The sequence below is a fragment of the Manis javanica genome, chromosome 2 (assembly GCF_040802235.1).
Source record: "Manis javanica isolate MJ-LG chromosome 2, MJ_LKY, whole genome shotgun sequence".
NCBI classification, from domain to species: Eukaryota; Metazoa; Chordata; class Mammalia; order Pholidota; family Manidae; genus Manis; species Manis javanica.
In genome coordinates, this window is record NC_133157.1 from 135,108,723 (window position 1) to 135,136,081 (window position 27,359).

A 27,359-nucleotide genomic window follows, 5' to 3' on the forward strand; every position below is an offset into this window, starting at 1 on the left:
GGCTCATTTCAGTCTCCACCTGCACCAAGAGGCTTTTCTGGATTCCCAAACTGAGGGGTGTTCTCCTCCCTGCAACTCCAGAGCAACTTTAAAGTAGATCTCACATTATCACACTGTCCTTACATCACAGTGCTTTACGGACTGTGCTTGTCATTCAATCCCTTTGAATTCAAGGTCCTGTGTCTTTGTAGGTCCTACAGCACAGGAATCACTCACACTGGACAGAGATAAGTGTTCAAAACAGTGATCAACTTGTATAAAATACAAATACTTTCTTGACCCAATATTTAAATCACTTTGAGAGTTGAAAATATTAAGCTACATGTACCTTCATATCTAAGAACACAGAATGAAGAACAGAATGTAATAAAACCTGAGGTTTACCACTGATCCACCTGCCACTATCTGACCTAAAAATATGCCATCAATATCTCACAGAAAGCATCAGGTCTAAAGAAAGTTTACAAATCCAACAGATACATTTTAAAAACAGAATTACTGATAAATTATAAAATATGAATATTGTTCTTCACTATGATTCTGTTATTAAAATAACCATACCTGAATAAACCTTCTTCTAAAAGCCCCAACACCTGAAGCCTCTGGGTCTCCTAAGGCTGTATACATTTTTTCATACATCTTTTCAAGTTTTTTTTTATTTACAGGGGTTTTTGCTAGTTCAACTTTGATATCATCAGTCCAGTCCTGTGCAGAAAAAAAAAAGAAAAATCAAGCAAGACTGCAAGTAAATTTTATCTAAGTTTGATGCTTTATGTGCTAGAAGCTATTACATTACCTTAAAGAGCATTTCCGGATTAGAGAGCTGTTCTAGGGCACTAATTAAATCTTGAATCACTCCTCCTTGATCCAACTTAGTTTTAATCCTATAAAAAAATTCTAAGTTGAGGTAAACAAGCATCTTCCAAACACCAAGGCTTATGATTTTTATACACACACACACACATAATTATTTACACTTACATATAAATCTATATGTAACCAACTACATAGCACAGGGAAGGAACAATTTTAATATTCAATCCAATATTAGATGACGCACAAAGCATATATTCTATCAAGAGGTGAGTTCTTAAAGTAAAAGCAAATCTTAAAAATGATGTTGACATTTTGATGTACACAATTTGATACATAGTTTCTGAAATTATGTTACAAAAGAAAAAGCCACTTTCTCAATACACTTTGAAACCTTTTCCTTTCCTTTCTTTTTTAAAGAATTAATCATATTGCAACCAGCTCTGTTGAGGAACAGTGAGGTGGCAGATGGCATGTGCATAGTTCATCAACAACCTGTGACAAAGGTGTGATTCCCTCTGCCTGTCTTTTCAGAAACAAAGCACTTTAAGTAATGAGGCAAATCAGCTCATGACAAAACAACTAGACAAAGAATGTCAACTAACACACTAATATTTACAAAGTATTCCTGAAAAGTAATACTAATGTTGGTATGTGCAGTCAGTTGTCTCAACTTACATATATCAACTAAAGAAGTGAAAAGGACACCATGTCTGCAGTCTACTGAACCCTAATTAAGAGGACAGCCTTCCCAGGTATTTCATTAAAGAACAATTTCAGGAACTGATTTCAAAAAGCATCTCAGTTAGTATGTCTCAACTAATAGATTACTATTGGCATGATGGTAGAATGCTTCATGAATTTCTTAATAGAAAAGTATTCTAAAAAGGAAAGAAATTCAGTGAAAAATAACATGCCCGGAGTAGGTACATTGAACAAGCAGATGTCTATGATTTTCTATTCTTCAATGACAGCTCTAATTAAACTGAAGACACACATGCTTTCATGTGTTTGCTTTTACCACGCACATTTTATAACCTGTAATATTTGATTAACCAATTTTTTAGTTGTATCACCTTGCCACAAACTCCTTATTCTTATGACCAGTAGAAGTATCTTTGAAGGAGTAGCTTTCACTACTTATTATAAACGGATAGACAATTGCCTGTGGATAGTTATCAGCAATCTCTTCCACAGTGTACTGAATGGCAACCGCTTGCTCTTTGTCCAGTAGGGCCACAATGTGGCTGATCCAGCCAATGAACTGCCAGCAAGGAATGCAAGAAATCTAAAACACAGAGAGCCATAACTAACTAATGAATACAACATTAAACAGTGTTTGTTATAAAGTATGTGTCTATTACAAAAAGTATATTTGTTTATAATCAGACGTATAAAACAGGTGGAAGTATAACAAGTCTTCTCTCCCTCAGGCCTCATAATTCCCATGCCACTAGGGCAATCTTTCAGTTCTTCTACATATTGTTATGCATATGTATACATACCCTTTATTCACAAAAATGGAATTGGACCATATCATACAACTCCTGGGTTTTCTTAATTTACCCCATTCCTCTTAACAACTGTATAGTGTTCTATTTTATTTACCTACTGCTCTGTAATCAATTTTTAAGATATTTTCCAGTTTCTACTGTTATAGATAATGCTATAATGGACATTCCTATATGTTTATCTCTTTGTACTTGTTCTATACCCAAAGAATCAATTCCTAAAAATAAAATAATTGTGTGAACATTAGCACTTGTAAAAAACATTGCTAATTTCCCTCCAAAAAAGTGATACTTTCACTTCTAAAGTGTATCAGAATGACTACTTTCCAAAATCCTTTGGAACACTGGACACAATTTTTTAATTTACTGTCAATCTAAAGGTGATTTTAATTTGCATATGTGAGTTTATTTGCCTTATATACTTTAATCATGCATGCATTTCCTTTGACCATATTCTAACAGTCTATTTTATGAAATGGAGATGTCAATTCTATCTCTAACGTGTTGTGAATATTTTTCTCCCAGTTTTTTAAAACTTTGGCATGGTATTTTTTTCTGCATAGTATCATAATTATTTTCCTTTATGGTTCTACTCTTTTGTCTCTTTATTCCAAAACCATTTTCAAACTTTGCTCATATTCTTCCTGAAATGCCTTTTTTTTTTCATTTGCTATAGACTCTGGCTTTATTATTTTTTTTATATATAGCAACTAATGCTTTTTTCCTCTGGCTTTGTATAGGATGACATAACTTAATTAGCTTCCCATCATCTTTTTTCGGGTATCATTGATATACAATCACATGAGCAACACTGCAGTTACTAGATTCCCCCCATTATCAAGTCCCCACAACATACCCCATTGCAATCACTGTCCATCAGCATAGTAAGATGCTATAGAGTCACTACTTGTCTTTGTGCTACACTTCCTCCCTGTGCTCCCCCTACATGTGCTAATCATAATGTCCCTTAATCCCTTTATCCCTCCCTTCCAACCCAACCTCCCCAGTCCCTTTCCCTTTGGTAACTGTTACTCCATTCTTGGGATCTGTGACTCTGCTGCTGTTTTGTTTCTTCAGTTTTTGCTTTGTTGTTATACTCCCCCAGAAGAGTGAAATCATTTGGTACTTGTCTTTCTCTGCCTGGCTTATTTCACTGAGCATAATACCCTATAGCTCCATCCATATTGTTACAAATGGTAAGATTGGTTTTCTTCTTATGGCTGAATAATATTACATTGTGTATATGTATCACATCTTCTTTTATTTTTATTTTGGTATCATTAATCTACAATTACATGAAGAACATTATGTTTACTAGGCTTCCCCCTTCACCAAGTCCCCCCCACATACCCCTTCACAGTCACTGTCCATCACCGTTGTGAGATGCTGTAAAATCACTACTTGTCTTCTCTGTGTTGCACAGCCCTCCCTGTGCTCCCCCACACTATACATGCTAATCATAATACCCCCTTTCTTTTTTCCCCACCCTTATCCCTCCCTTCCCACCCATCCTCCCCAGTCCCTTTCCCTTTGGTAACTGTTAGTCCATTCTTGGGTTCTGTGATTCTGCTGCTGTTTTGTTCCTTCAGTTTTCCTTTTTTCTTATACTCCACAGATGAGTGAAATCATTTGGTACTTGTCTTTCTCCGCCTGGCTTATTTCACTGAGCATAATACCCTCTAGCTCCATCCATGTTGTGGCAAATGGTAGGATCTGTTTTTTTCTTATAGCTGAGTAATATTCCATTGTGTATACGTACCACATCTTCTTTATCCATTCATCTACTGATGGACATTTAGGTTGCTTCCATATCTTGGCTATTGTAAATAGTGCAGTGATAAACATAGGGGTGCATCTGTCTTTTTCAACCTGGAGGGCAGCATTCTTTGGGTAAATTCCTAGAAGTGGAATTTCTGGGTCAAATGGTATTTCTATTTAGAGCTTTTTGAGGAAACTCCATACTGGTTTCCACAATGGTTGAACTAATTTACATTCCCACCAGCAGTGTAGGAGGGTTCCCCTTTCTCCACAACCTCGCCAACATTTGTTGTTTGTCTTTTCGATGATAGCGATCCTTACTGGTGTGAGGTGATATCTCATTGTGGTTTTAATTTGCATTTCTCTGATGACAAGCGATGTGGAACATCTTTTGATGTGTCTGTTGGCCATCTGAATTTCTTCTTTAGAGAACTATCAGCTCCTCTGCTCATTTTTTAATTGGATTATTTGTTTTTTGTTTGTTGAGGTGCGTGAGCTCTTTATATATTTGGATGTCAACCCTTTATCGGGTCTGTCATTTATGAATATATTCTCCCATACTAAAGGATACCTTTTTGTTCTATTGATAGTGTCCTTTGCTGTACAGAAGCTTTTTAGCTTGATATAGTCCTATTTGTTCCATCTGTTAGTGTCCTCTTTAATTTCTCTTAAGAGTGTCTTGTAGTTTACAGGGTATAGATCTTTCACTTCCTTGGTTAGGTTTATTCCTAGGTATTTTATTCTTTTTGATGCAATTATGAATGGAATTGTTTTCCTGATTTCTCTTTCTATTAGTTCATTGTTAGTATATAGGAAAGCCACAGATTTCTGTGTGTTAATTTTGTATCCTGCAACTTTGCTGAATTCCAATATTAGTTCTAGTAGTTTTGGAGTGAGTCTTTAGGGTTTTTTATGTACAATATCATGTCATCTGCAAATAATGACAGTGTGACTTCTTCTTTACCAATCTGGATTCCTTGTATTTCTGTTTTATCTAATTGCTGTGGCTAGGACCTCCAGCATTCCTGTTCTCTGGTTTCTATTCGATCAATGGCCTCTTGCATCTTATCCATTCTGCTTATAAATCCTTCCAGAGATTGTTTCACTTCTTTAATCTCCCTCTGGATATCATCCCTTAGCTTTTGTATATTCCTCTGCAGCTCTGTCAGCATGTTTATGATTTTTATTTTGAATTCTTTTTTAGAAAGACTGGTTAGGTCTATTTCCTTCTCAGGGGTTGACTCTGTGATTTTGGTCTGTCTCAAATTCTGCCTTTTCATGGCGATAGAGATAGTTTGCGGAGCTGGTGCAAGTGATGGCTGGGAGAATGTCCCTTCTTGTTGGTTTGTGGCCTTCCTCTCCTGGGAGAACAGCGACCTCTAGCGGCTTGTGCTGGGCAGCTGCACACAGACGGGGCTTCTGATTCTTGCCCAGCTGCTATGGATTTTAGCTCTGCAGTTGCTGTGGGCGTGGCCTGGCTCAGGCTGCTGCTCTGATATGGTGGAGCTGTGTTGGAGGGGAAATGGCCGGGAGGCTGTTTATCTCCGTGAGGGGCCTCCAATCTGCCCTGCTGTCCAAGGGGTTAGGGTGCCCAGAGTTCCCTGGGATTCCCAGCTGCTAGGCTAAGTGTCCCGGGATGCTTCCGTGCAGCTGTAGGGTCCCTGTCCCTCTAAGACTTTCAAAAAGCACTTGCTTTTCTTTGTCCCAAGGGCGCTGGCTGCGGGGACCCACTCACAGGTCTTACTGCCCTGTTTCCCTAGTTTCCAGCACCCCACACACGCACTGTGTGTTTGTGCTCCGGTGTGGATGGCTGGGGCTGGGTGTTTAGCAGTCCTGGGTTCCCTCTCCCTCCCCGCTCCAACTCCTCTCCTCCCGGCGGTAGCTGGGGTGAGGGGCACTCAGGTCCCGCCAGGCACTGAGTTACCCCCTTAGCGAGGCACTGAGTTCTCGCAGGTGTGGATGTAGTCTGGCTGTTGTCCTGTGTCTTCTGGTGTCTCTTTTAGGAAGAGTTGTATTTGTTGTATTTTCCAAAATATATGTGGTTTTGGGTGGAGATTTCCACTGCTCTACTCATGCCGCCATCTTGTCAGTCTCTCATGTCACATCTTCTTTATTCATTCATCTACTGAGGGACACTTAGGTTACTTCCATTTCTTGGCTATTGTAAATACTTTTGCGATAAACATAGGGGTGCATATATCTTTTGGAATCTGGGATCCTGTATTCTTAGGGTAAATTCCTAGGAGTGGAATTCCTGGGTCAAATGGCATTTCTATTTTTAATTTTTTGAGAAACCTCTATACTGCTTTCCACAATGGTTGAACTAATTTATTTTCCCACCAGCAATGTAGGAGGGTTCCCCTTTCTCCACATCCTTGCCAGCAATTGTTGTTGTTTGTCTTTTGTATGTTAGCCATCCTAACTAGTGTGAGGTGATATCTCATTGTGGTTTTAATTTGCATTTTTCTGATAATTAACGATGTGGAGCATCTTTTCATGTGCCTGTTGGCCATCTGAACTTCTTCTTTGGAGAACTGTCTGTTCAGATATTCTGCCCATTTTTTAATCAGATTATTTGCTTTTTGGTTGAGGTGCATGAGCTCTTTATATATTTTGGATGTCAGCCCTTTATTGGATATATCATTTATCAATATATTCTCCCATACTGTACGATGCCTTTTTTTTCTACTGATGGTGTCCTTTGCTGTGCAGAAGCTTTTTAGTTTGATATAGTCCCACTTGTTCATTTTTTTTTTTGTTTCCCCCGGGAAGGTATGTTCATGAAAAAGTTTCTCATGTTTATATTCCAGAGAGTTTTGCCTATGTTTTCTTCTAAGAGTTTTATGGTTTCATGACTTACATTCAGGTCTTTGATCCATCTCAAGTTTACTTTTGTGTATGGAGTTAGCCTCAAATGCTTTTTAAGATGTTAATTTTAAGATAAAATCTGATGCTTTTGGAAAGTTGGTACAGGAATGAACTTGGGCAAGCTTCCTCCGCTCGTCTATAAGATGAGGAAAGAGCAAGGTGTTTGAAAGCAAATACACCTGCCCATGGAGCTCACAGGGGCAATAAAGGTTAGCCACCCACCTCAAGTATCTCCCTGATGTTGTAACATTGACTACTCCATTTATTGCCTCACAAATTCAAAATGCTAATTTTATTATCTATTAAGTAAAATATTTTAGGAAAATTTATAACTTATCTATTTCTTCACTTATGTTTAAGAAAAACACATATTTACTCTCCTATTTAATCTATTTAATATGTATTGAAAAAATCCCCACTATTCCAAATCCACTATCAGGTCAGAAGGAGAGGTAAAGCCCTGAGTCTCCACAGCTCAGAAAGCAGTACTGTTTAAAAAAAAATCTCTTGAATATAAACATGAGCAACTTTTTCCTGAACACATCTCCTTGGGCAAGGGAAACAAAATAAAAAATGAACAAATGGGACTACATCAAGCTGAAAAGCTTTTGTACAGCAAAGGACACTATCAGCAGAATAAAAAGGCATCCTATCGTATGGGAGAATATACTTGTAAATGACATATCTCATAAGGGGTTAACATTAAAGAACTAATTTGCCTCAACACCCAGAAAGCAAATAACCCTATTAAAAAATGGGCAGAGGATCTGAACAGACACTTCTCCAAAGAAGAAATTCAGATGGCCAACAGGCACATGAAAAGATGCTCCACATCACTAATTATCAGGGAAATGCAATTAAAACCACAATGAGACATCACCTCACACCAATAAGGATGGCCAACATAGAAAAGAATAGGAACAACAAATGTTGGTGAGAATGCGGAGAAAGGGGAACCCTCCTACACTGCTGGTGGGAATATAAGTTTGTTCAACAATTGTGGAAAGCAGTATGGAGGTTTCTCAAAAAACTAAAAATAGAAATACCGTTTGACCCAGGATTTCCACTCCTAGGAATTTACCCTAAGAATGCAGCAGCCCAGTTTGAAAAAGACATATGCACCCCTATGTTCTTCACAGCACTATTTACAATAGTCAAGAAATGGAAGCAACCTAAGTGTCCATCAGTAGATGAATGGATAAAGAAGATGTGGTACATATACACAATGGAGTATTATTCAGTCATAAGAAGAACACAAATCTTACCATTTGTAACAGCTTACATGGAGCTAGAGGGTATTATGCTCAGTGAAATAAGCCAGTTGGACAAAGACAAGTACCAAATGATTTCACTCATCTGTGGAGCATAGGAAAGCAAAAACTGAAGGAACAAAACAGCAGCAGACTCATAGGTTCAAAGAATGGACCAACAGTTGCCAAAGGGAAAGGGACTGGGGCGGGGGTGGGTGGGAAAGGAAGGAGAAGGGGAGTAAGGGGCATTACAATTAGCACACATAATGTGGCGGGGGGGAGGCATGGGGAAGGCAGCATAGCACAGAGAAGACAAGTAGTGATCTATAGCATCTTACTACACTTATGGATAGTGACTGCAATGGGATATGTGGGGGGGACTTGATAATAGGGGGAATCTAGTAATGTTGCTCATGTAATTGTATATTAATGATACCAAAAAACAAATATAGACAGGATATAAAATAAAAAACAAAAATTTACCACATAAAACTAGTATAGTCCTAGGTCATCTTTTGAACTATTTGATTACCAACTCAAAGCTCAGCCCTGGTTGCCAGTTAAACATTTGTAAGTCATGATGGAGCCTTTCAGATGGCCTTCCACTTCATACTGATGTAGCCCCATGTGGGGTGAGGGCAGGCTGTTCCTATGTGCCCACACACACTAGCTGCTCACTGTGCACATGGAGGCCTCAGGATCCCTGTGGATGTGGTGCTGCCAGCAGGCACTACAGTCACCGGGGGTGGGACTCCAGCTGAAATGCTTCTTCTCCCAAAGCTAGGTAATAAATTGACCATAAGGCTCCACACATGTCACAGACTATAGCTTAGATTGGATGGGCAAGTTGCTACAAAACATTCCTGTTTCTGTCCCAAACATACCCCCTCTTCTATTTCTCGGGGCCCCTGTTCAGACAGTGTTCTTCTTGACACCCACAGAGAAAAACGGGTAGATGTGAACACTCTTTCATACAGTTTTAAATTATGCCTTTTCCTAGAATGTAGTAGAATTCCATGCTGTTTAGGAAAAACTATAATGCATGCATTGCACACATGAATGTATTTATATAAACAGGGATATGTCTTTAAGTTCTGCAAAGTTCCCTTTCACTAGAATAAAGATACTAACCTCTTTTGTCATTAGGCTCAGGGTCTCCTCTGGATACTGCTCTATAATCTCCAGTAGTCTGGGAAACTTCAGCCTGGCTTCACTGGAATGTAATTTTAAAGCTTTCAACATTTTGTCTACCACAAGGGCTGGATATGTCTGTAGTTCTACATACTCAATAACTGCCAAGGACAGGAAAGAAGAAAACAGTGGTCAGTATATCCACTTACACATAAATCATAAATTTAACAAGTGGTTGTATGCTCTCTTTTTGGTTTGTATTTTGTAGTATGCTATTTTAACAACTGTTTTAAACAAATGCTTTAGATCAACAAACACCAGGCACAGTTCTGGACTACATGTAAAAAGTTTCTACTTCGAAGCTGAGCTCTTCTATTATATTCTGCATTCTGTACAGTTTGCTTTCTCAGTTAGGAACTTAAGGGGCAGCTGCTAGTTATTCCAGGAGCAAGAGGCAGGCCACATAAGCCAATAATAGCAAAGCTACAAGCAAAATATGAAAATATAAGTGTATCAGTTAAACAAATGGAAAGATAGGAGATAGCTTGACTCCATTTATATGCAGGTTGTATTGCTCAGAGATGTCACTGCCTCTTAAAAAGAAAAGACTCCTCTCAGAACAATGTCATTTAAAAATAGGCAAGAAAGAGGAAACCAAAAGTATCTACAAAACCCTTCAGATTTTGTGGTAATAATGTGACACACCAAGTGTTATCATGTGTTCACCTGACAAATTCTCTTCCTTCCTGCGGAGCTGCTGGTCACAGAAGTCCGCCAGCGTCATGTAAGCATCTATCACCCCGGCTGCAAGCGTCCCGCCCCCGGTGGAAGGCTGGGCCTCCTCCTCTGCCAACCGCACAGCCTCAGAAAGGTGATGGAATGCTCTCTGGTACAGACCCGCGATCACCTGGAATTCACAGAGATCTCAGAAACCTGTCAGTATGACTCAAGTCTTTTGGACGAACCCTACTTTCTACTTGTGATGAAAAAGGAAAAGTACTTGTGATTCGTTAGCCATAAATAACCCAGAAGGCTGGGTAAGTGGAAAACGAAGAGTCTGTCCTTATGGTGAAAGAGTGAACAATTCCAGGGAGATCCTCAGCACCCAGAAACCCGCCAAACAGAAAGCAGCCCAGAGTGGGCCAGACAGCCATTAGTCATGAGATGGCCCTGGAGGGCGACAGGGGTCACACAGCCCTGTCATAAGAGAAGGAAGCTGGCAACTTATGCTCCACATTCTACACAGAGTTGGTAACGTTGTGGGGGAAGAGGCAAGCTTTCCAACCAAAGTGAGGTGCAATGTGGGGAGATGAGGGGGCTGGAAGCATCTGAAAAAGTGAAACAAAGCACTAAGTAAAAAAGTGGGAATGACTGATTTGTCCCACAAGCTATGGGATGTCTGATGCTGAGATTCGATTAACAAAATTCATGGAAGAACTGTCTACATAAATTCAACACAAATTTCTCATTTTTAATACTAAAAAAATGGTATCATTCAAATAAACAGGAAACGTGGAGTATACCAATTTTCTCATAAGAAATTTGGCTGTGCAGAACTGCCAAATATGTTTTAAGAACAAAGACAATCATCATTCTTCATTATTTCTTTCATGTAGCCAGAAGGTTGCATATCCAAGTATATGACACACAAATATAGAAAGCTTATTCTTTCACTATTCACTACCTTTTCTGCATTGTCTGAACTGGATCCAGAAAGCTCTACAATTCTAGCTTTGCTTTCCTCGATTTCAGCAAGGCAGGTTGGCTCACTGCTGAGAGCATTAGCTATGATCCTGTAAGTTGTACCCGAGAGAACGTTCTGTTCACGGAAAGCCAGGATATTTTTGCTTAGGTAGCTTGATGTGTTCTCACCTGTTGGATTAAACACACACACATCATTTTTCTGTAAGTAAATGAATACCATAAATTTAAAAAAAGATATTCATAGTGTACAAAAGTTGTTTTCCATAAAGAAATTAAAATACATCTTGAAGGTATAAAAAGCTGACTTCAAACATTGGCTAAGGCATTTCTTGAACTTGATTAATTAAAAACGTTCTTTGTTAGCAGTGACTATATCAAAGTCCACAGAAGCTAAGCAGTTAAAACACTGAATGAACATTTATTCAAGCATCATTATTCTATATTTTGTCAAAGCACCTAATTCTATGTATTGCAAAGAATAGAAATTGGCTCTTTGACTGTTGAGAATTGGGCTAGGGGTTGATTAATGATTGTGTATTGAGTCCCCTATACAGAATTTTATTGTTGTTAACAACCATTTGATCAATAAATATGAGAGATGCCCTCTCAAAAAAATAAAAAATTGGCTCTTTATAAAGTATTTGTACATATACACTAAGAACCCAGAGTAGGTTTTAAAATGAAAACTGTGACCTATAGCTAACAAAGCAACAAACTTCTGCAGTTAGAAGTCTAGCTCTGTCTTACTGTGCGGCTCTGGGGAGGGAGCTTACATAGCCCTGGTCAAGCCTGCAGCTTGCAAGGTGCAAGAAGGGAACACAAAGGAGAGAGTCACCTAGGAACTGACCACTAAGCACACTGCCCTGCTCATCCATGGGAAGATAATTCTTTGCCACGTATATGGTTTCTCAGAACAAGATCATAACTCCTGGCTCCGCTTATTTCTTAAGGCCATTACAAGCTACCTCCACACTACAAGTTCTGTACTGAAGCATTATTATTGTGTGTACTAGCACTAATATCAGCAAACACTTCCTCCTCTCCCTCATTCCCCACTTTCAAAAACCCCTAAAATATTTAAGCAATCATAAGGATGAGCTTCTGATTCTGGGATCAATATGGAAAAGCTGTTTCTCCTTTCTGCACTTCCACCGAGCTGATGCTCTGATGTCATGCCCTGTCCTGCTGAAGAGCTGACCTCAGGAATATGGTTGCCAGTGTGCTCCACAATGGTCTATGTGTCCTTGGACATACAGCAGCAGAGCAGACACACTAATCCAAGACCCACAGAGGAAGTTTTTCTCCCTTCAGTCTTAAAGGCTATACTATTATAAAAAGGCTTTTGATATTTAATTTTTAATAAAGCAGTTCCTGTATGTAGACATCAACTTTTCCTACATGTATGTAAAAATAATTGAATGATTAGACCTGTAATTCACGTACCTATTAAAGAGAAAAAAATCTAATTTCAATTTTATTCTATAGATAAGAAATAAAAGCTCCAAATTTCATATTCAATACGATTATTTGGATACAAAGCACCTAGGCTCCAAAAATTTAATACATTACAAAGATTTCATTTCCAAATGTCAGATAAAGCAGCACAAAGAACAGTTTTATAAGACATACAGACATAATATAAAACAGCGTCCCTGAGCTTATATAGAAAGAGCAGTCTCATACCCAGCACAGAGACTGTTTTCAGCATGCTGAGAACCTGCTCCAGGTGGCCCCGGGCCTGGCTCTGGCTGTGGCTCAGCTGGCAATAGCTGTGCACCCACTGCACCAGCCACGCTGCTCTGGTCCTTGACTCTCTGCGCAGCTCCTTCAGTAGTTTCATGGCAAGTGAGAAATTGTTCTATGTAGTAGAAGAGAGAATGGGATGATAACTTAGAAAGTTTCTAATTGGCTTGCGTCCCTCTTTGTATGATACATTCACCTTCGAGCAGCTAGTTCTTCTTTGTATGATACATTCACCTTCGAGCAGCTAGTTCATTTCCTGAGCTCGCATGATGTGGATGCCCTTTTATCTATTGTAGGGAAATAATTCACATGTAAAGTGTACAGCTCAATGTCTTCTAGTATAGTCACACAGTTAAGCAAACTATCTAATTCCAGAATATTTCATAAACTCAGAAAGAACCCTTTGTTCCATGAGTATTCACCACCCCATCATCTGAGCCACTGCCAACCACTAATCTACGTTGTTTCTATGGATTTGCCTATTCTGGACATTTCATATCAATGGAATCAGAAAACATGTGGTGATTTTGTGTCTGACTTCTCTCACTTAGCATAGTATTTTCCAGGTTCATCCATGTCATAGTGTGTATCAGTACTTCATGGATGAATAACAATATTCTATTGCATAGATATGCCACATTTTTACTTATTCATTTATCTACTGGTAGACTTTTGGGTTGTTTCTATCTTTTGGCTATTTTAATAATGTTGCTATAAACATCTGTGTACAGATTTCTGTGTGGTTATATGCTTTAATTTCTCTTAGGTATATACCTAGGGGTGGAACTGCTAGGTTAAATGGTGACTCTATGTTTAACTTTTTGAGGAAATAAATATGAAACTCTTTTCTACAGCAGCTGAACCATTTTATATTCCCACCAGCAATATATGCAGGCTCCAGTTTCTCCACATCTTTACCAACACTTGTTTCTCTTTGATTACAACCATCCACATGGGTGTAAAATGATATCAAAATGGTTTTGACTTGCATTTTCCTAATAGCTAATGACATTGAACATTTTTTCCTGTGTTTGCTGGCCATTTGTATAACTTCTTTAGAGAAAAGCCTGTTCAAATCCTTTGCCCATTCTTTAGTTGTATTGATTGACTTTCTGTTGTTCAGTTATAAAGCATTCTTTACGTATTCTGGGTGGTAGACTCTTAATAGATATGATTTCTGAATACTGTCTCCCATTATATGAGTTGTCCCTTCACTTTCTGGAGTGTATCATTTGAGGCACAGAAGTTTTAAATTTTGGTGTATTTTTTATTTGGTTGGTTATGTGGATTATCTTTTAAATCTACACCTCTAACTCTCTGCCAATCTTCAAAAGCCATTTCCATCAGACCTATGCCTTCCTAATTACCTTTCAACTACCCATGCTAAAAATATAAGTCATCCTCAACTGCTCCTCCACTGTAGTGAGAGCTAATGAGGTGGTGGGAGATAATGGACAGAGACTTCTGGAAAAAATGCATCTTCTTTTTTTCTGCAGGAAACAGAGAATTATATGTAATTCCAAGAAAATGTAGCACGCAGGAGTAAGATATGAACATCCACAGCCATTTCCAACTACAAAGGGTGAGCCTGGAGCTGCCAGAGATTCACTATATAGAACCTGAGGACAAAACCCAGTATGATGGAAGAGAGAATGAGGGAGAGAAGCAGGTCCCTGGTGACATTATTTGAAAGCCAGTTCTTTCTAGACTTTTCATTTATGGGAACTGATAAATTTCCTTCATTTACTTAGGTTTTACTTTGGATTGGGATTTTTTTGCTATTTGAAAGGTAAAAATATTCCTAACTGATATATACCCATCTCAAAGAAGGACCTGTGAGCATTTAAACCTACAAAACAGAAATGTTAATTATTTCCTCTAGAATAACATTCTCTGCTTTACAATAGCAATCAATATATGGCCATTAAAAGGGCAAGCTTCTCAGTTTATTCAAATACGATTTAATTACATGAAAAATATTACTTAATACATTTAAATAGTTTATATGCAAGTTTTAAGCACAGTATACATATATCAAAAAAGATCTTAATATCAAATTATAGATTTCCACAAAATAAACCTAAATATAATCTGTAACTAACTGGCAAGCAAGCACTCATTTTGTTAACAGATCAAGCCTGATGTGAGGTTTATTTTCTTTTTAAATGACAAAATAATCATTTTGAAATAATCAACAAATATATAATTACTTTTAAAAGTCTTGCTGAACAATTTTAATCATTTCTTCAAGTTTACCTCCTTATAAAAAAAAAACTACTGACTACTCAATTATCTTTAAGCTTCAGATTTTAAAGAAAAGCTGTTTCAAAAAAAGCTAATATAAGAAAATTCTGTGATAAAATAAAGAAACACAAATGAGTCCCCACCTGTGTTCTTGCACTTTCTACCATCTTCATCCTCATGGAAAACTTACAGCTCTTAACCAGAGAGCTGAGGTCTTCCTGCTCCTCCATGTGCAGGCTGTCACCAGGACCCACACCTCCATCCATGCTCATACTGTTATCATCTGGAAGGAGAGTGAGTCTCTCCTCTATTTTGCTGAGAAAGAAGCATCTACACAGAACAAAGAAAAATGAGAATTAAAACCAGAGACTCATGAAAGACATCTTGGACATGCAAGAAGCTACTAAATAGCATTCACAGAAAAATTTTGGCTATTAAACTGCTGCTCATTTTTTAGACTATAAATGCACAATCTATGTACTGGATTTAACTCCCATTTTAATTAACCAGCTCTTTAAGGATATTTTTCCAGATATCATGCAGTGCCTCCACCTCCACAGTATAAAGCATTTAAACTCACAATTTTCTCTTTTAATAAATGGGTAACACATCCTGTGTTGGATCAAAAGCCATTTACTTCCTTATATCTCCAATCTAAGGTCCTACTCCCAAAGGTGAAAAATGTAAAGTAGCAAACAGGTTACAACCATTGAGAATATTAAAAGATAAAGCTGTATTGCTATAAAATTAGTTTTATTTGTATCATAATTTACGTATCTTTGTTCCAGTGATTTCATCATTTTCCTTGTCAGTAATACCAACAAACTTACCACAAAATTCACCCCAATTAATAATCAACTAACTCTCTGCTTCTCCAGTAACTAATTTCAATTTTCTTAGAAAAAGCCTCTCTACTCATCTATCTGCTTCTGTGTTCCTTACCCCCAACCCAACACGTAAGTGTCCCCTTCCTCCCAAGAACCACTACTGTTTTTTAAGTTCTTATTGTTTTTAATTGTAAGAATAAACAAGTAAAGTGGTATAAAATTGGTACTTGATAACTATTTGAACAAATAATGAATGAAACCTAAATGTCACACTACCTGTATGAATAAAGGACCCTGGGTGCACAAAAAGGGGAGGGGGAATGAGTTAGGGAGGTGGGTAAGCTTTCACAAAATGAGACAGACTTTTTCCTGAGCTTTGAAGAATGCATTTCATTTCTGGTGGTAGAGGAGGTAAGGAAGCTCCACATGGAGGGAACAAATTAAACAAAGGCAGAGAAGTGTTATAGTACATGGTATCCTTGTATCAGACTGGGTATGATGGACCCAGTAAAAGAACCACCTTTCTGAAAATAACAGAGTTCTGGTTCTGGCACGGCAGTATGAGCCCCCCACAGCCCATCTTTCTGCTGAAAGCAATTAGAAACTCTAGAAAAAACACAAAATACAACCACCTGAGGACTCTGGGAGTAAGTAAAAGATGGCAGACTGTATGTGCAGGGAAGTCAAAACTGGGAGAAGGTACTGCCATTGGGATGAGTTTCCTATTTTTTCTTTCTTTCTCAAGTTTTGCCATAAAGGTAACTAACTGTGGTTGTGGAATGGTGAGACAGCCCAAGTGACTAAGATTTTAACAGAAACATGGTGTACTGTGCCTAGAGAAACCTAGAAAGGAGCCTGGGCAGAACAAAGATTGCAGTAGGAATCCTGAAGGGGAGAGCCAGTGAAAAAGTCCTGCAGTTCTATATCTGAAGTATGCATGTGCAGGACTGACTAGAACCTGAAGGTAAGGCTTGAAAACTGAGCTGAGATTTGAAGCAACAGAAGGCAAGATGGAATCTGCTATCCAAATCTAACGGGGCTGATTGCTTGCTAAAGCAAAATAATTTGCATTCTCCTGAGGATTATATAAACACTGAGTCCACACAAGGAAACATCCATAATTTCTAAGACATAATAAAAAATTAAGTGATATGCAAAGAACCAGGAAAAATGTATGCATACTCAATGGAAAAGACAGTTAATATACGTCAACTTAAAGATACCTGTATGTTGGAATGATCAAATAAAGGTCTTAAGGCAGTTATTTAACTCAACTCCAAGAAGTCAAGAAAAATACACATGAAATAAATGAAATGGTAGATATCTCAGTAGAGAGAGCATAAAAAAAGTCAAAAGAAAACTTTCCAACTGAAAGATACAATAAACTACAAAACATTCACTACACAGATTTAATGAGGAATGAAGACAACAAGAAAATAGACGTGAACTTTAAGACAGATCAACAGAAATCTAATCTGAAGAACAAAGAAAAACAATATAGAAAATAATGAACAGAGCTTTAGGGACCTATAGAACAATGTCAAAAGGTCTAATAAATGTATATATAATTGGCATCCCACAAAGACAGAAAGAAAATGGAGGTCATTGAAGAACCAATGACAGAAAAATTCCCCAAATTTGGTGACATAAATATACAGATTCAAGAAATTCGGTGAAAAACTCAGCCATGATAAATTCAAAGAAAACTACACCTAGATACATCATAATCAAGCTGCTGATAACCAATGATGAAGAAAAAACAATTTTGAAGCCAGTCAAAAACTATGATATATTACATAAAGGGGAACAACAACAATCTGAATAACTGTGAGTGCACTTCAGAAACAAGGAGGCCAAATGATAGTACTGAGGAGGAAGGGGGAACCACCCGGAGTTCTATATCCATAGAAAATACTTTTCAGGAATGACTGTGAAATAGACATCTTCAGATAGAGGAAAACTAAGAGAATTCATGAGAGACATACCTGTAATACAAGAATCACTAAAGGAAAATTTTTAGATGAAGGGAAATGATATCAGAAGAAAATCTGAATCTTTAGGAACAAATTATGGGGATCAGGAATAGTAATATGAAAAGACTTTTCTTAAGTTCTTTCAAATATGTGTGGCTGTTTAAGCAAAAAATATAATATCTGTCAGTGTTTTCACTATGTGTTTATACATATATATATACAATGAAACAGACACATATATATCAGTATGTCATTAATTCAACATAATGATAAAAACATTTAATGAGGAAGACATAACAATTATCAATGTATGTATGTCTAATAACAGTGCAAAATGTAGTAAATAACAATAGAGTTAAAGGAGAAACAATTTCACAATCATGGTATGAGACTTTGAAATTCCTCTCTCAGATGCTGAACAACATATTGATCTAACTGAAATTTATAAATATTACATCCAAGAACTGCAAAATATTCCAAGCAAGGAAGCTAATCCATAGCTCCACCTACTGCTGAACGCACCCCAATACTGCCACCCAGAACCCTAATCACAGTGCCTGGGAATCTATGTAGCCAACCCTGCAACCCTGACTACAGTGGCACTTCAACAGAAAGCCCAGTCAGCAGCCCTGTGTCTGCAAAACCAATATGATAGACCTATTTAACCAGGGAACTTGTGCACAGTTCTGCCTGGTGTCCCCAAACAAAGAGCCTTGCCAGCCTTGGGGCCTATTCTGCAGCCCCAACCAGACAGGAAGGTTAATTTTCATAGCCCACCTATTGCTGAATACAACTTCCAGCGTGGCCTGACTAGGAAACTTAACCAGAGCTCCCAGGAATCTGTGTAGCCCATCTTGAAGTCCTGATTACATTACAGAAAACCCGGCTGGTGGCCCTGCATATCTATAGGGGCAGGACAGTAGTCCATCAGGCCAGGGAACTTATGCACATTTCTGCTTAAAATTATTCCAAACAAGACCCTTGCCAGCCTTGGGACCTCTACTGTGGCCCCACATGGGTAGGAAAACTAATTTGTAGTTCTACCCACTGCTGAACAAAGCCTTCACCTTGCCTGACAAGGTAACTTAACCAGGGCAAATGGGGATCTGTATGGCCCAATCTACAGCCCCACTTACAGTGGTATTTGAGCAAAGAGATAGCCAGTGCTTTTCCATGCCTGTAGGGCCAAACCTGTGGCCCTGTCTGGCCACTGAATTTGTTGCATAGTACTGCCTTATTTGGGTCTCCAAACAACAAGCTGGGCTGGCCTTGGGGCCAGTTTTGCAGTCACACCTCAGCAGAAAAGTTAATTAATAGCCCTACCTACTGCTGAGTGTAGTACTCAGGCCCAGCCATGTAGGAAGCCTGACCATAGACTACAAGCAACCATAGAGCTCATCCTACAGCTGCACTAAAGCAGGGAACCAAGTCAGCAGTCCTATCTAACTGCAGCCAGCAGCAATCCATTCCCCCTTACCTCAGAGGTCAGGCAGTTTTCCTTTCCAGAATAGACCCTGACAGCTAGCCCCACCTGCCTGAAGACATTACCAGCTGACACAACCCCAAGCAGAGCTGACTGATGAAGGACTGTCTCAATCAAAGTGAACCTGTAAAGTCTGGAAGAGAAGACCACTTACTCAAATGTGCAGCTATCAATGTAAGGAATCAAAGATCACAAAAATCAGGTAAATATTATGTCCCCAAAGGAACTAATATAGCTCCACTAACTAACCCTAAATAAACAAAGATCTATAAATTGTCAAATAATTCAGAATAACCCTTTTAAGGAAGTTTAGTGAACTATAAGAACACACAGACAGCTAAACAAAATTAGCAAAACAATGCATGAACAAAACAAGAAGTTCAACAAAAAAAATAGACACCATCAACAAACACACAAATCCTAGATCTGAAGAATACAATCACTGAAGAATTCAGTAAGAGCTTCAAAAGCTGACTCAACCATGCGGACAAAAATAACAATGAAATTATCCAGTCAGAGGAGCAAAGAATGAAAAGAGTGAAAAAAGCCTATGGACTTCTGGGTCAAAATAAAAGAAACAAAATACCTATTAGGGAATTCCAGAACGAAAAGATAAAAAGAAAGGGACATAAAGTATATTTAAACCAATAACAGCTGAAAACTTCCCAAAACTGGAGAGATAAATGGATTTCCAGATTTATGAAGCCTAAAAGATCCCAAATAGGTTGAACACAAGTAGGACTACACTAAGACACACTAAAATTAAATTGTAAAAAACTCAAAGACAGGCTGCTCCCTCTCTCTGGGGGCAGCCATTTTCTTTCAGATAATAAAATCTCCTGCATGGGGGAAAAAAAAACACAAAAAACTCAAAGACAAAAACTTTTGAAAGCAGCAAAAGAAAAATGACACATCACATACAAGAACCCCCAAAAGAACAGGTGGAGTTCTCAAATGAAACTTTCCAGGACAGGAGACATTGGGATGATATATTCAAAATACTGAAAGAAAAAACTCAATCAAGACTATTGTACCCAGCACAGCTGTCCTTCAGAAATGAAGAAGCATAAAGACTTTCCTGAGCAAACAAAAGCTGAGGGAGTTCATTATAAGGTAATACACCTGCCTTATAAGGTAATAAATGCTAAATGGAGTTCCTCAAGCAGAAATAAAACAATGGTGTAAAAACATGAAATTAGTATTATAAAATTCACTGGTAATGCTAAGTATACACAAAGTCAAATTCCCTAATATGGTAATAGTGGTATGTAACTCAATTACAATACTAGATTAAAGGTTAAAAAAACAAATGTATTAAAAGTAACAAATATTACTATTCAGACAAAAAAGAAAGAAATCCTACTATTTGCGACAACATGGATGGAGCTGGAGGATATTATGCTCAGTGAAATAAGCCAGGCAGAGAAAGACAATTATCAAATGATTTCCCTCACTTGTAGAGTGTAACAATGAAGCAAAACTGAAGGAACAAAACAGCAGCAGACTCACAGACTCCAAGAAGGGACTAGCAGTTACCACAGGGGAGAGGTTAGGGAGGGTGGATGGGGAGAGAGAGAGAAAGGGATTGAGGGGTATTATGATTGGCACACATGGTGTGGGGGGAATCATGGAGAAGACAGTGTAGCACAAAGAAGGCAAATAGTAACTCTGTGGCATCTTACTACACTGATGGGCAGTGATGGCAATGGGGTATACCGGGGGTCTCAATAATATGGGTGAATGTAGTACCACATTGTTTTTCATGCAAAACCTTTGTAAGAGTGTATATCAGTAATACCTTGATAAAAAAAAAAGAAGAACCAAAATTACAATAATATGTTACTGGATGTGCAATATAAAAAGAAGCAAATTGTAACATCAGTAACTTAAAATTTGAGGGAAAGGGGAAGCAAAATTATAAAGCATAAGAATGCTACCATAGTTAAGCTGTGATTAGGTTAAAATAGGATTATAAATATAAGATATTTTATGTAAGCCTCATGGTAACCAAAAAGGAAAGATCTGTAGTACTTATACAAAAGATCATGATAAGAAAATCTAAACAAACAAATTACCAGCAATGAAATTGAATCAGTAATCAAAAAACTACCCAGGAACAAAACCCCCAGTCCAGATGGATTCAATGCTGAATTTTATCAGACGTTTAGAGAAGACATTATACCCATTCTCCTTAAAGTTTTCCAAAAAATAGAAGAGGAGGGAATACTTCCAAACTCATTCTATGAAGCCAGCAACACCCTAATACCAACACCAGGCAAAGACACCACAAAAAAGGAAAGTACAGACTAATATCCCTGATTAACATAGACGCAAAAATACTCAACAAAATATTAGCAAACCGAATTCAAAAATACATCAAGAGGATCATACACCATGATGATCAAGTGGGATTCATCCCAGGGATGCAAGGATGCTACAACATTCGAAAATCCATCAGCCTTATCCACCACATCAACAAAAAGAAGGACAAAAACCACATGGTCATCTCCATAGATACTGAAAAAGCATTTGACAAAATTCAACATCCGTTCATGATAAAAACTCTCAAGAAAATGGGTACAGAGGGCAAGTACCTCAACATAATAAAGGCCATATATGATAAACAGCCAACATCATACTGAACAGTAAGAAGCTGAAAGCTTTTCCTCTAAGATCGGGTACAAGACAGGGATGCCCACTCTCCTGACTTCTATTCAACATATTACTAGAGGTCCTAGCCACAGCAATTAGACAAAACAAAGAAATACAAGGAATCCAGACTGGTAAGGAAGAAGTCAAACTGTCACTGTTTGCAGCTGACACGATATTGTACTTAAAAAACCCTAAAGAATCCACTTCAAAACCACTACATCTAATATCTGAATTCAACAAAGTTGCAGAATACAAAATTAATACACAGAAATCTGTGGCTTTCCCATACACTAACAATCAACTAGCAGAAAAAGAAATCAGGAAAACAATTCCATTTACAATTGCATCAAAAAGAATAAAATACCTAGGAATAAACCTAACCAAGGAAGTGAGATACCTCTACCCTGAACACTACAAGACACTCTTAAGAGAAATTAATGGGGACACTAGCAAATGGAAACTCATCCCATGCTCTTGGCTAGGAAGAATTAATATGATCAAAATGGCATCGACAGATCCAGTGCAAACCCTATCAAAATACCAACAGCATTCTTCAACAAACTGAAACAAATAGTTCTAAAATTCATATTGAACCACCAAAGACCCCAATACACAAAGCAATCCTGAGAAGGAAGAATAAAGTGGGGGGGATCTTGCTCCCCAACTTCAGGCTCCACTACAAAGCCACACTAATCAAGACAATTTGGTACTGGCATGAGAACAGAGCCACAGACCAGTGGAACAGAATAGAGACTTCAGACATTAACCCAAACATATATGGTCAATTAATATACGATACAGGAGCCATGGACATACAATGGGGAAATGACAGCCTCTTCAACAGCTGTTATTGGCAATACTGGATGGCTACATGTAAGAGAATGAAAATGGATCATTGTCTAACCCCATACACAAAAGTAAATTTGAAATGGATCAGAGACCTGAATGTAAGTCATGAAACTATAAAACTCAGAAAAAATCATAGGCAAAAATCCCTTGGACATATACATGAGTGACTTCTTCATGAACATATCTCCCCAGGCAGGGGAAACAAAAGCCAAAATGAACAAGTGGGACAATATCAAGCTGAAAAGCTTCTGTAAGCAAAGGACACCATCAGAAGAACAAAAAGACATCCTACAGTATGGGAGAATATATTCATAAATGACATATACAATAAAGGGTTGACATCCAACATATATAAAGAGCTCACACACCTCAACAAACAAAAAGCAAATAATTCAATTAAGAAATGGGCAGAGGAGCTGAACAGATACTTCTCCAAAGAAGAAATTCAGATGGCCAACAGACACATGAAAAGATGCTCCACATCACTTGTCATCAGAGAAATGCAATTAAAACCACAATGAGATATCACCTCACACCAGTAAGGATCGCCACCATCCAGAAGACAAACAACAACAAATGTTGGCGAGGTTGTGGAGAAAGAGGAACCCTCCTACACTGCTGGTGGGAATGTAAATTAGTTCAACTATTGTGGAAAGCAGTATGGAGGTTCCTCGAAAAGTTCAAAATAGAAATACCATTTGACCCAGGAATTCCATGCCTAGGAATTTACCTTAAGAATGCAGCAGCCCAGTTAGAAAAAGACAGATGCACCCCTATGGTTATCGCAGCATTATTTACAATAGCCAAGAAATGGAAGCAACCTAAGTGTCCATCAGTAGATGAATGAATAAAGAAGATGTGGTAATATACACAATGGAATATTACTCAACCATAAGAAGAAAACATATCCTACCATTTGCAACAACATGGATGGAGCTAGAGGGTATTATGCTCAGTGAAATAAGCCAGGCGGAGAAAGACAAGTACCAAATGATTCCACTCATCTGTGGAGTATAAGAACAAAGAAAAAACTGAAGGAGCAAAACAGCAGCAGACTCACAGAACCCAAGAATGGACTAACAGGTACCAAAGGGAAAGGACTTGGGATGATGGGTGGGAAGGGAGGGATAAGAGGGGGGAAATAAAGGGTGCATTATGATTAGCATGCATAATGTGGAGGGGGGCACAGAGAGGGCTGTACAGCATGGAGAGGAGAGGTATTGATTCTCCAGCATCTTACTATGCTGGTGGACAGTGACTGCAATGGGATATGTGGGGGGTTCTTGGTGATGGAGGGAGTCTAGGAAACATAATGTTCCTCATGTAATTGTAGATTAATGATACCAAAATAAAAACAAACAAAAAGAAGATGTGGTACATATACACAATGGAATATTATTTAGCCAGAAGAAGAAAACAAATCCTACCATTTGCAACAATATGGATGCAGCTAGAGGGTATTAGGCTCAGTGAAATAAGCCAGGTGGAGAAAGACAAGCATCAAATGATTTCACTCATCTGTGGAGTTTAAGAACAAAGAAAAAACTGGAGGAACAAAATAGCAGCAGACTCTCAGAACCCAAGAATGGACTAACAGTTACCAAAGGGAAAGGGGAAGGGACTGGGGGGGGGGGGCAGGTGGGTGGGAAGGGAGGGTGAGGGAGGATCATTATGATTAGCATACATAATGTGGGGGTGGCATGGGGAATGCAGTATAGCACTGAGAAGACCAGTAGTGATTCTATAGCATCTTACTATGCTGATGGACAGTGACTGTAATGGGGTATGTGGGGGGGGGACTTGATAATGGGGGGAGTCTAGTAACCACAATGTTGCTCATATATTAATGATACCAAAAAAAAAGATCATGATATAGAAGTCAAATCATATCCATACAAAAATTAATAAGATCACTAAAGATAGGATAAGAAGCTAGGTTAATGACTGTACAACACTTTCAAAAGAACAATTAACAACATGGAAAATAGTAAGTCCTTACCTATCAATAGTTACTTTAAATTTAAGTGGATTAAATTCTGCTATCAAAAGACAGAACGGCTGAATGGATAGAAAAAGAAAACAAGATATGACAATATGCTCCCTACAAGAGACACACTTTAGTTTTAAAGATACACATTGACTGAGAATGAAAGGATGGAAAAGGATATTTCAAGCTAACGGTAACAAAAGACAATCAGGGATAGCTATACTACATGAGACAGTATAGACTTTAACAGTATTAAAAAGATGCAAAGGTCATTATATAATGATAAAGGGGTCAATTCGTCAAGAAGAGATAACAATTGTAAATACTTATGGACCCAACATTGGCGCTGTCAACAATGGGTATATCATCCATACAGAGATAAGTAAACAGTGGAGTTGAACAACACTATAGACAAATGGACCTAATAGACACATACACAATGAAGGAGGAAAACAATCTGATTAACTGAAAAGATACAGAAAAAGTATTTGACAAAATTCAACACCCAATTGTGATAAAACAAACTTTCAGAAAATCAGTACATGAACAGTAAATAATTGGAAAATTCAATTTTTTAAAAAAACCTCCATTTACTTCCTGAGTGAGAGGGCCTGTGACCAGGACGTTCTGTGGCCTCGGGGAGTGATTAAGGGGAGGCACGAGCACCCCCTATTCTTCGCCATGAGTTTCCTTATCGACTCCGGCATTATGATTACCTCCCAGGCGGAGCCAAGATGGCGGCGTGAGTAGAGCAGTGGAAATCTCCTCCCAAAAACACATAGAGCTATGAAAATATAACAAAGAAAAATCTTCCTAAAATAGAGACCACAGGACACAGGACAACATCCAGACCACATCCACACCTGCAAGAACCCAGCGCCTTGTGAAGGGGAGTGCTTTTTGGAAATCTTAAAGGGGCAGGACAGGTCACTTAGACCAGAAGCAGGGAATCTGGGGATCTCTGGGCACTCTAACCCCCTGGGCAGCAGGGAGCACAGAGGCCCCTTACGGAGATAAATAGTCTCCTGGCTGCTCCCCCTCCAACGGGGCTCCACCATTTTGGAGGAACAGCCCCAGCCAGGCCAAGCCCACAGCAACAGCGGAGATAAACCCCAAAGCAACTGGGCAGGAAGCAGAAGCCCTGTCTGCGCGCAGCTGCCCAGCACAAGCCACTAGAGGTCGCTATTCTCCCAGGAAAAGGCTACAAACCAACAAGAAGGGAAGCTCTTCCAGCGGTCACTTGTACCAGCTCTGCAAACTATCTCTATCACCATGAAAAGGCAAAACTACAGGCAGACAAAGATCACAGAGACAACACCTGAGAAGGAGACAGACCTAACTAGTCTTCCTGAAAAAGAATTCAAAATAAAAATCATGAACATGCTGACAGAGATGCAGAGAAAAATGCAAGAGCAATGGGATGAGATGCAGAGAAAAATGCAAGAGCAGTGGGATGAAGTCCGGAAGGAGATCACAGATGTCAGGAAAGAGATCACAGAAGTGAAACAATCCCTGGAAGGATTTATAAGCAGAATGGATAAGATGCAAGAGGCCATTGAAGGAATAGAAGCCAGAGAACAGGAACGTATAGAAGCTGACATAGAGAGAGATAAAAGGATCTCCAGGAATGAAACAACACTAAGAGAAATATGTGACCAATACAAAAGGAAAAACATTCGTATTATAGGGATACCAGAAGAGGAAGAAAGAGGAAAAGGGATAGAAAGTGTCTTTGAAGAAATAATTGCTGAAAACTTCCCCAAACTGGGGGAGGAAATAATCGAACAGACCATGGAATTATACAGAACCCCCAACAGAAAGGATCCAAGGAGGACAACACCAAGACACATAATAATTAAAATGGCAAGGATCAAGGACAAGGAAAGAGTTTTAAAGGCAGCTAGAGAGAAAAAGGTCACCTATAAAGGAAAACCAATCAGGCTAACATCAGACTTCTCAACAGAAACCCTACAGGCCAGAAGAGAATGGCATGATATACTTAATGCAATGAAACAGAAGGGCCTTGAACCAAGGATACTGTATCCAGCACGACTATCATTTAAATATGATGGTGGGATCAAACAATTCCCAGACAAGCAAAAGCTGAGGGAATTTGCTTCCCACAAACCACCTCTACAGGGCATCCTACAGGGACTGCTCTAGATGGGAGCACCCCTAAAAAGAGCACAGAACAAAACACACAACATATGAAGAATGGAGGAGGAGGAATAAGAAGGGAGAGAAGAAAAGACTCTCCAGACAGTGTATATAACAGCTCAATAAGCGAGCTAAGTTAGGCAGTAAGATACTAAAGAAGCTAACCTTGAACCTTTGGTAACCACGAATCTAAAGCCTGCAATGGCAATAAGTACATATCTTTCAATAGTCACCCTAAATGTAAATGGACTTAATGCACCAATCAAAAGACATAGAGTAATAGAATGGATAAAAAAGCAAGACCCATCTATATGCTGCTTACAAGAAACTCACCTTAAACCCAAAGATAAGCATAGACTAAAAGTCAAGGGATGGAAAAACATATTTCAGGCAAACAACAGTGAGAAGA

General features: G+C 38.6%; 1 protein-coding gene across 4 annotated transcripts in view; it reads right to left on the bottom strand.

Moving 5' to 3' along the window:
• PRKDC (protein kinase, DNA-activated, catalytic subunit) overlaps positions 1–27,359 on the bottom strand; it is a 219,990-nt gene that overhangs the window by 12,805 nt on the left and 179,826 nt on the right. For 2 of the 4 annotated variants that reach the window (XM_073229489.1, XM_036993696.2), the window contains 8 exons: positions 15,166–15,352; positions 12,719–12,893; positions 11,016–11,203; positions 10,058–10,238; positions 9,332–9,492; positions 1,890–2,101; positions 797–884; positions 562–705 (listed from right to left, as the gene is read on the bottom strand). In XM_073229489.1, coding sequence (XP_073085590.1) covers positions 562–705; positions 797–884; positions 1,890–2,101; positions 9,332–9,492; positions 10,058–10,238; positions 11,016–11,203; positions 12,719–12,893; positions 15,166–15,352 — 1,336 coding nt within the window. Of the gene's footprint in view, positions 1–561; positions 706–796; positions 885–1,889; positions 2,102–9,331; positions 9,493–10,057; positions 10,239–11,015; positions 11,204–12,718; positions 12,894–15,165; positions 15,353–27,359 lie in introns of those variants that run through there. The other 2 variants (XR_012128154.1, XR_012128155.1) reach the window with 2 other exon arrangements.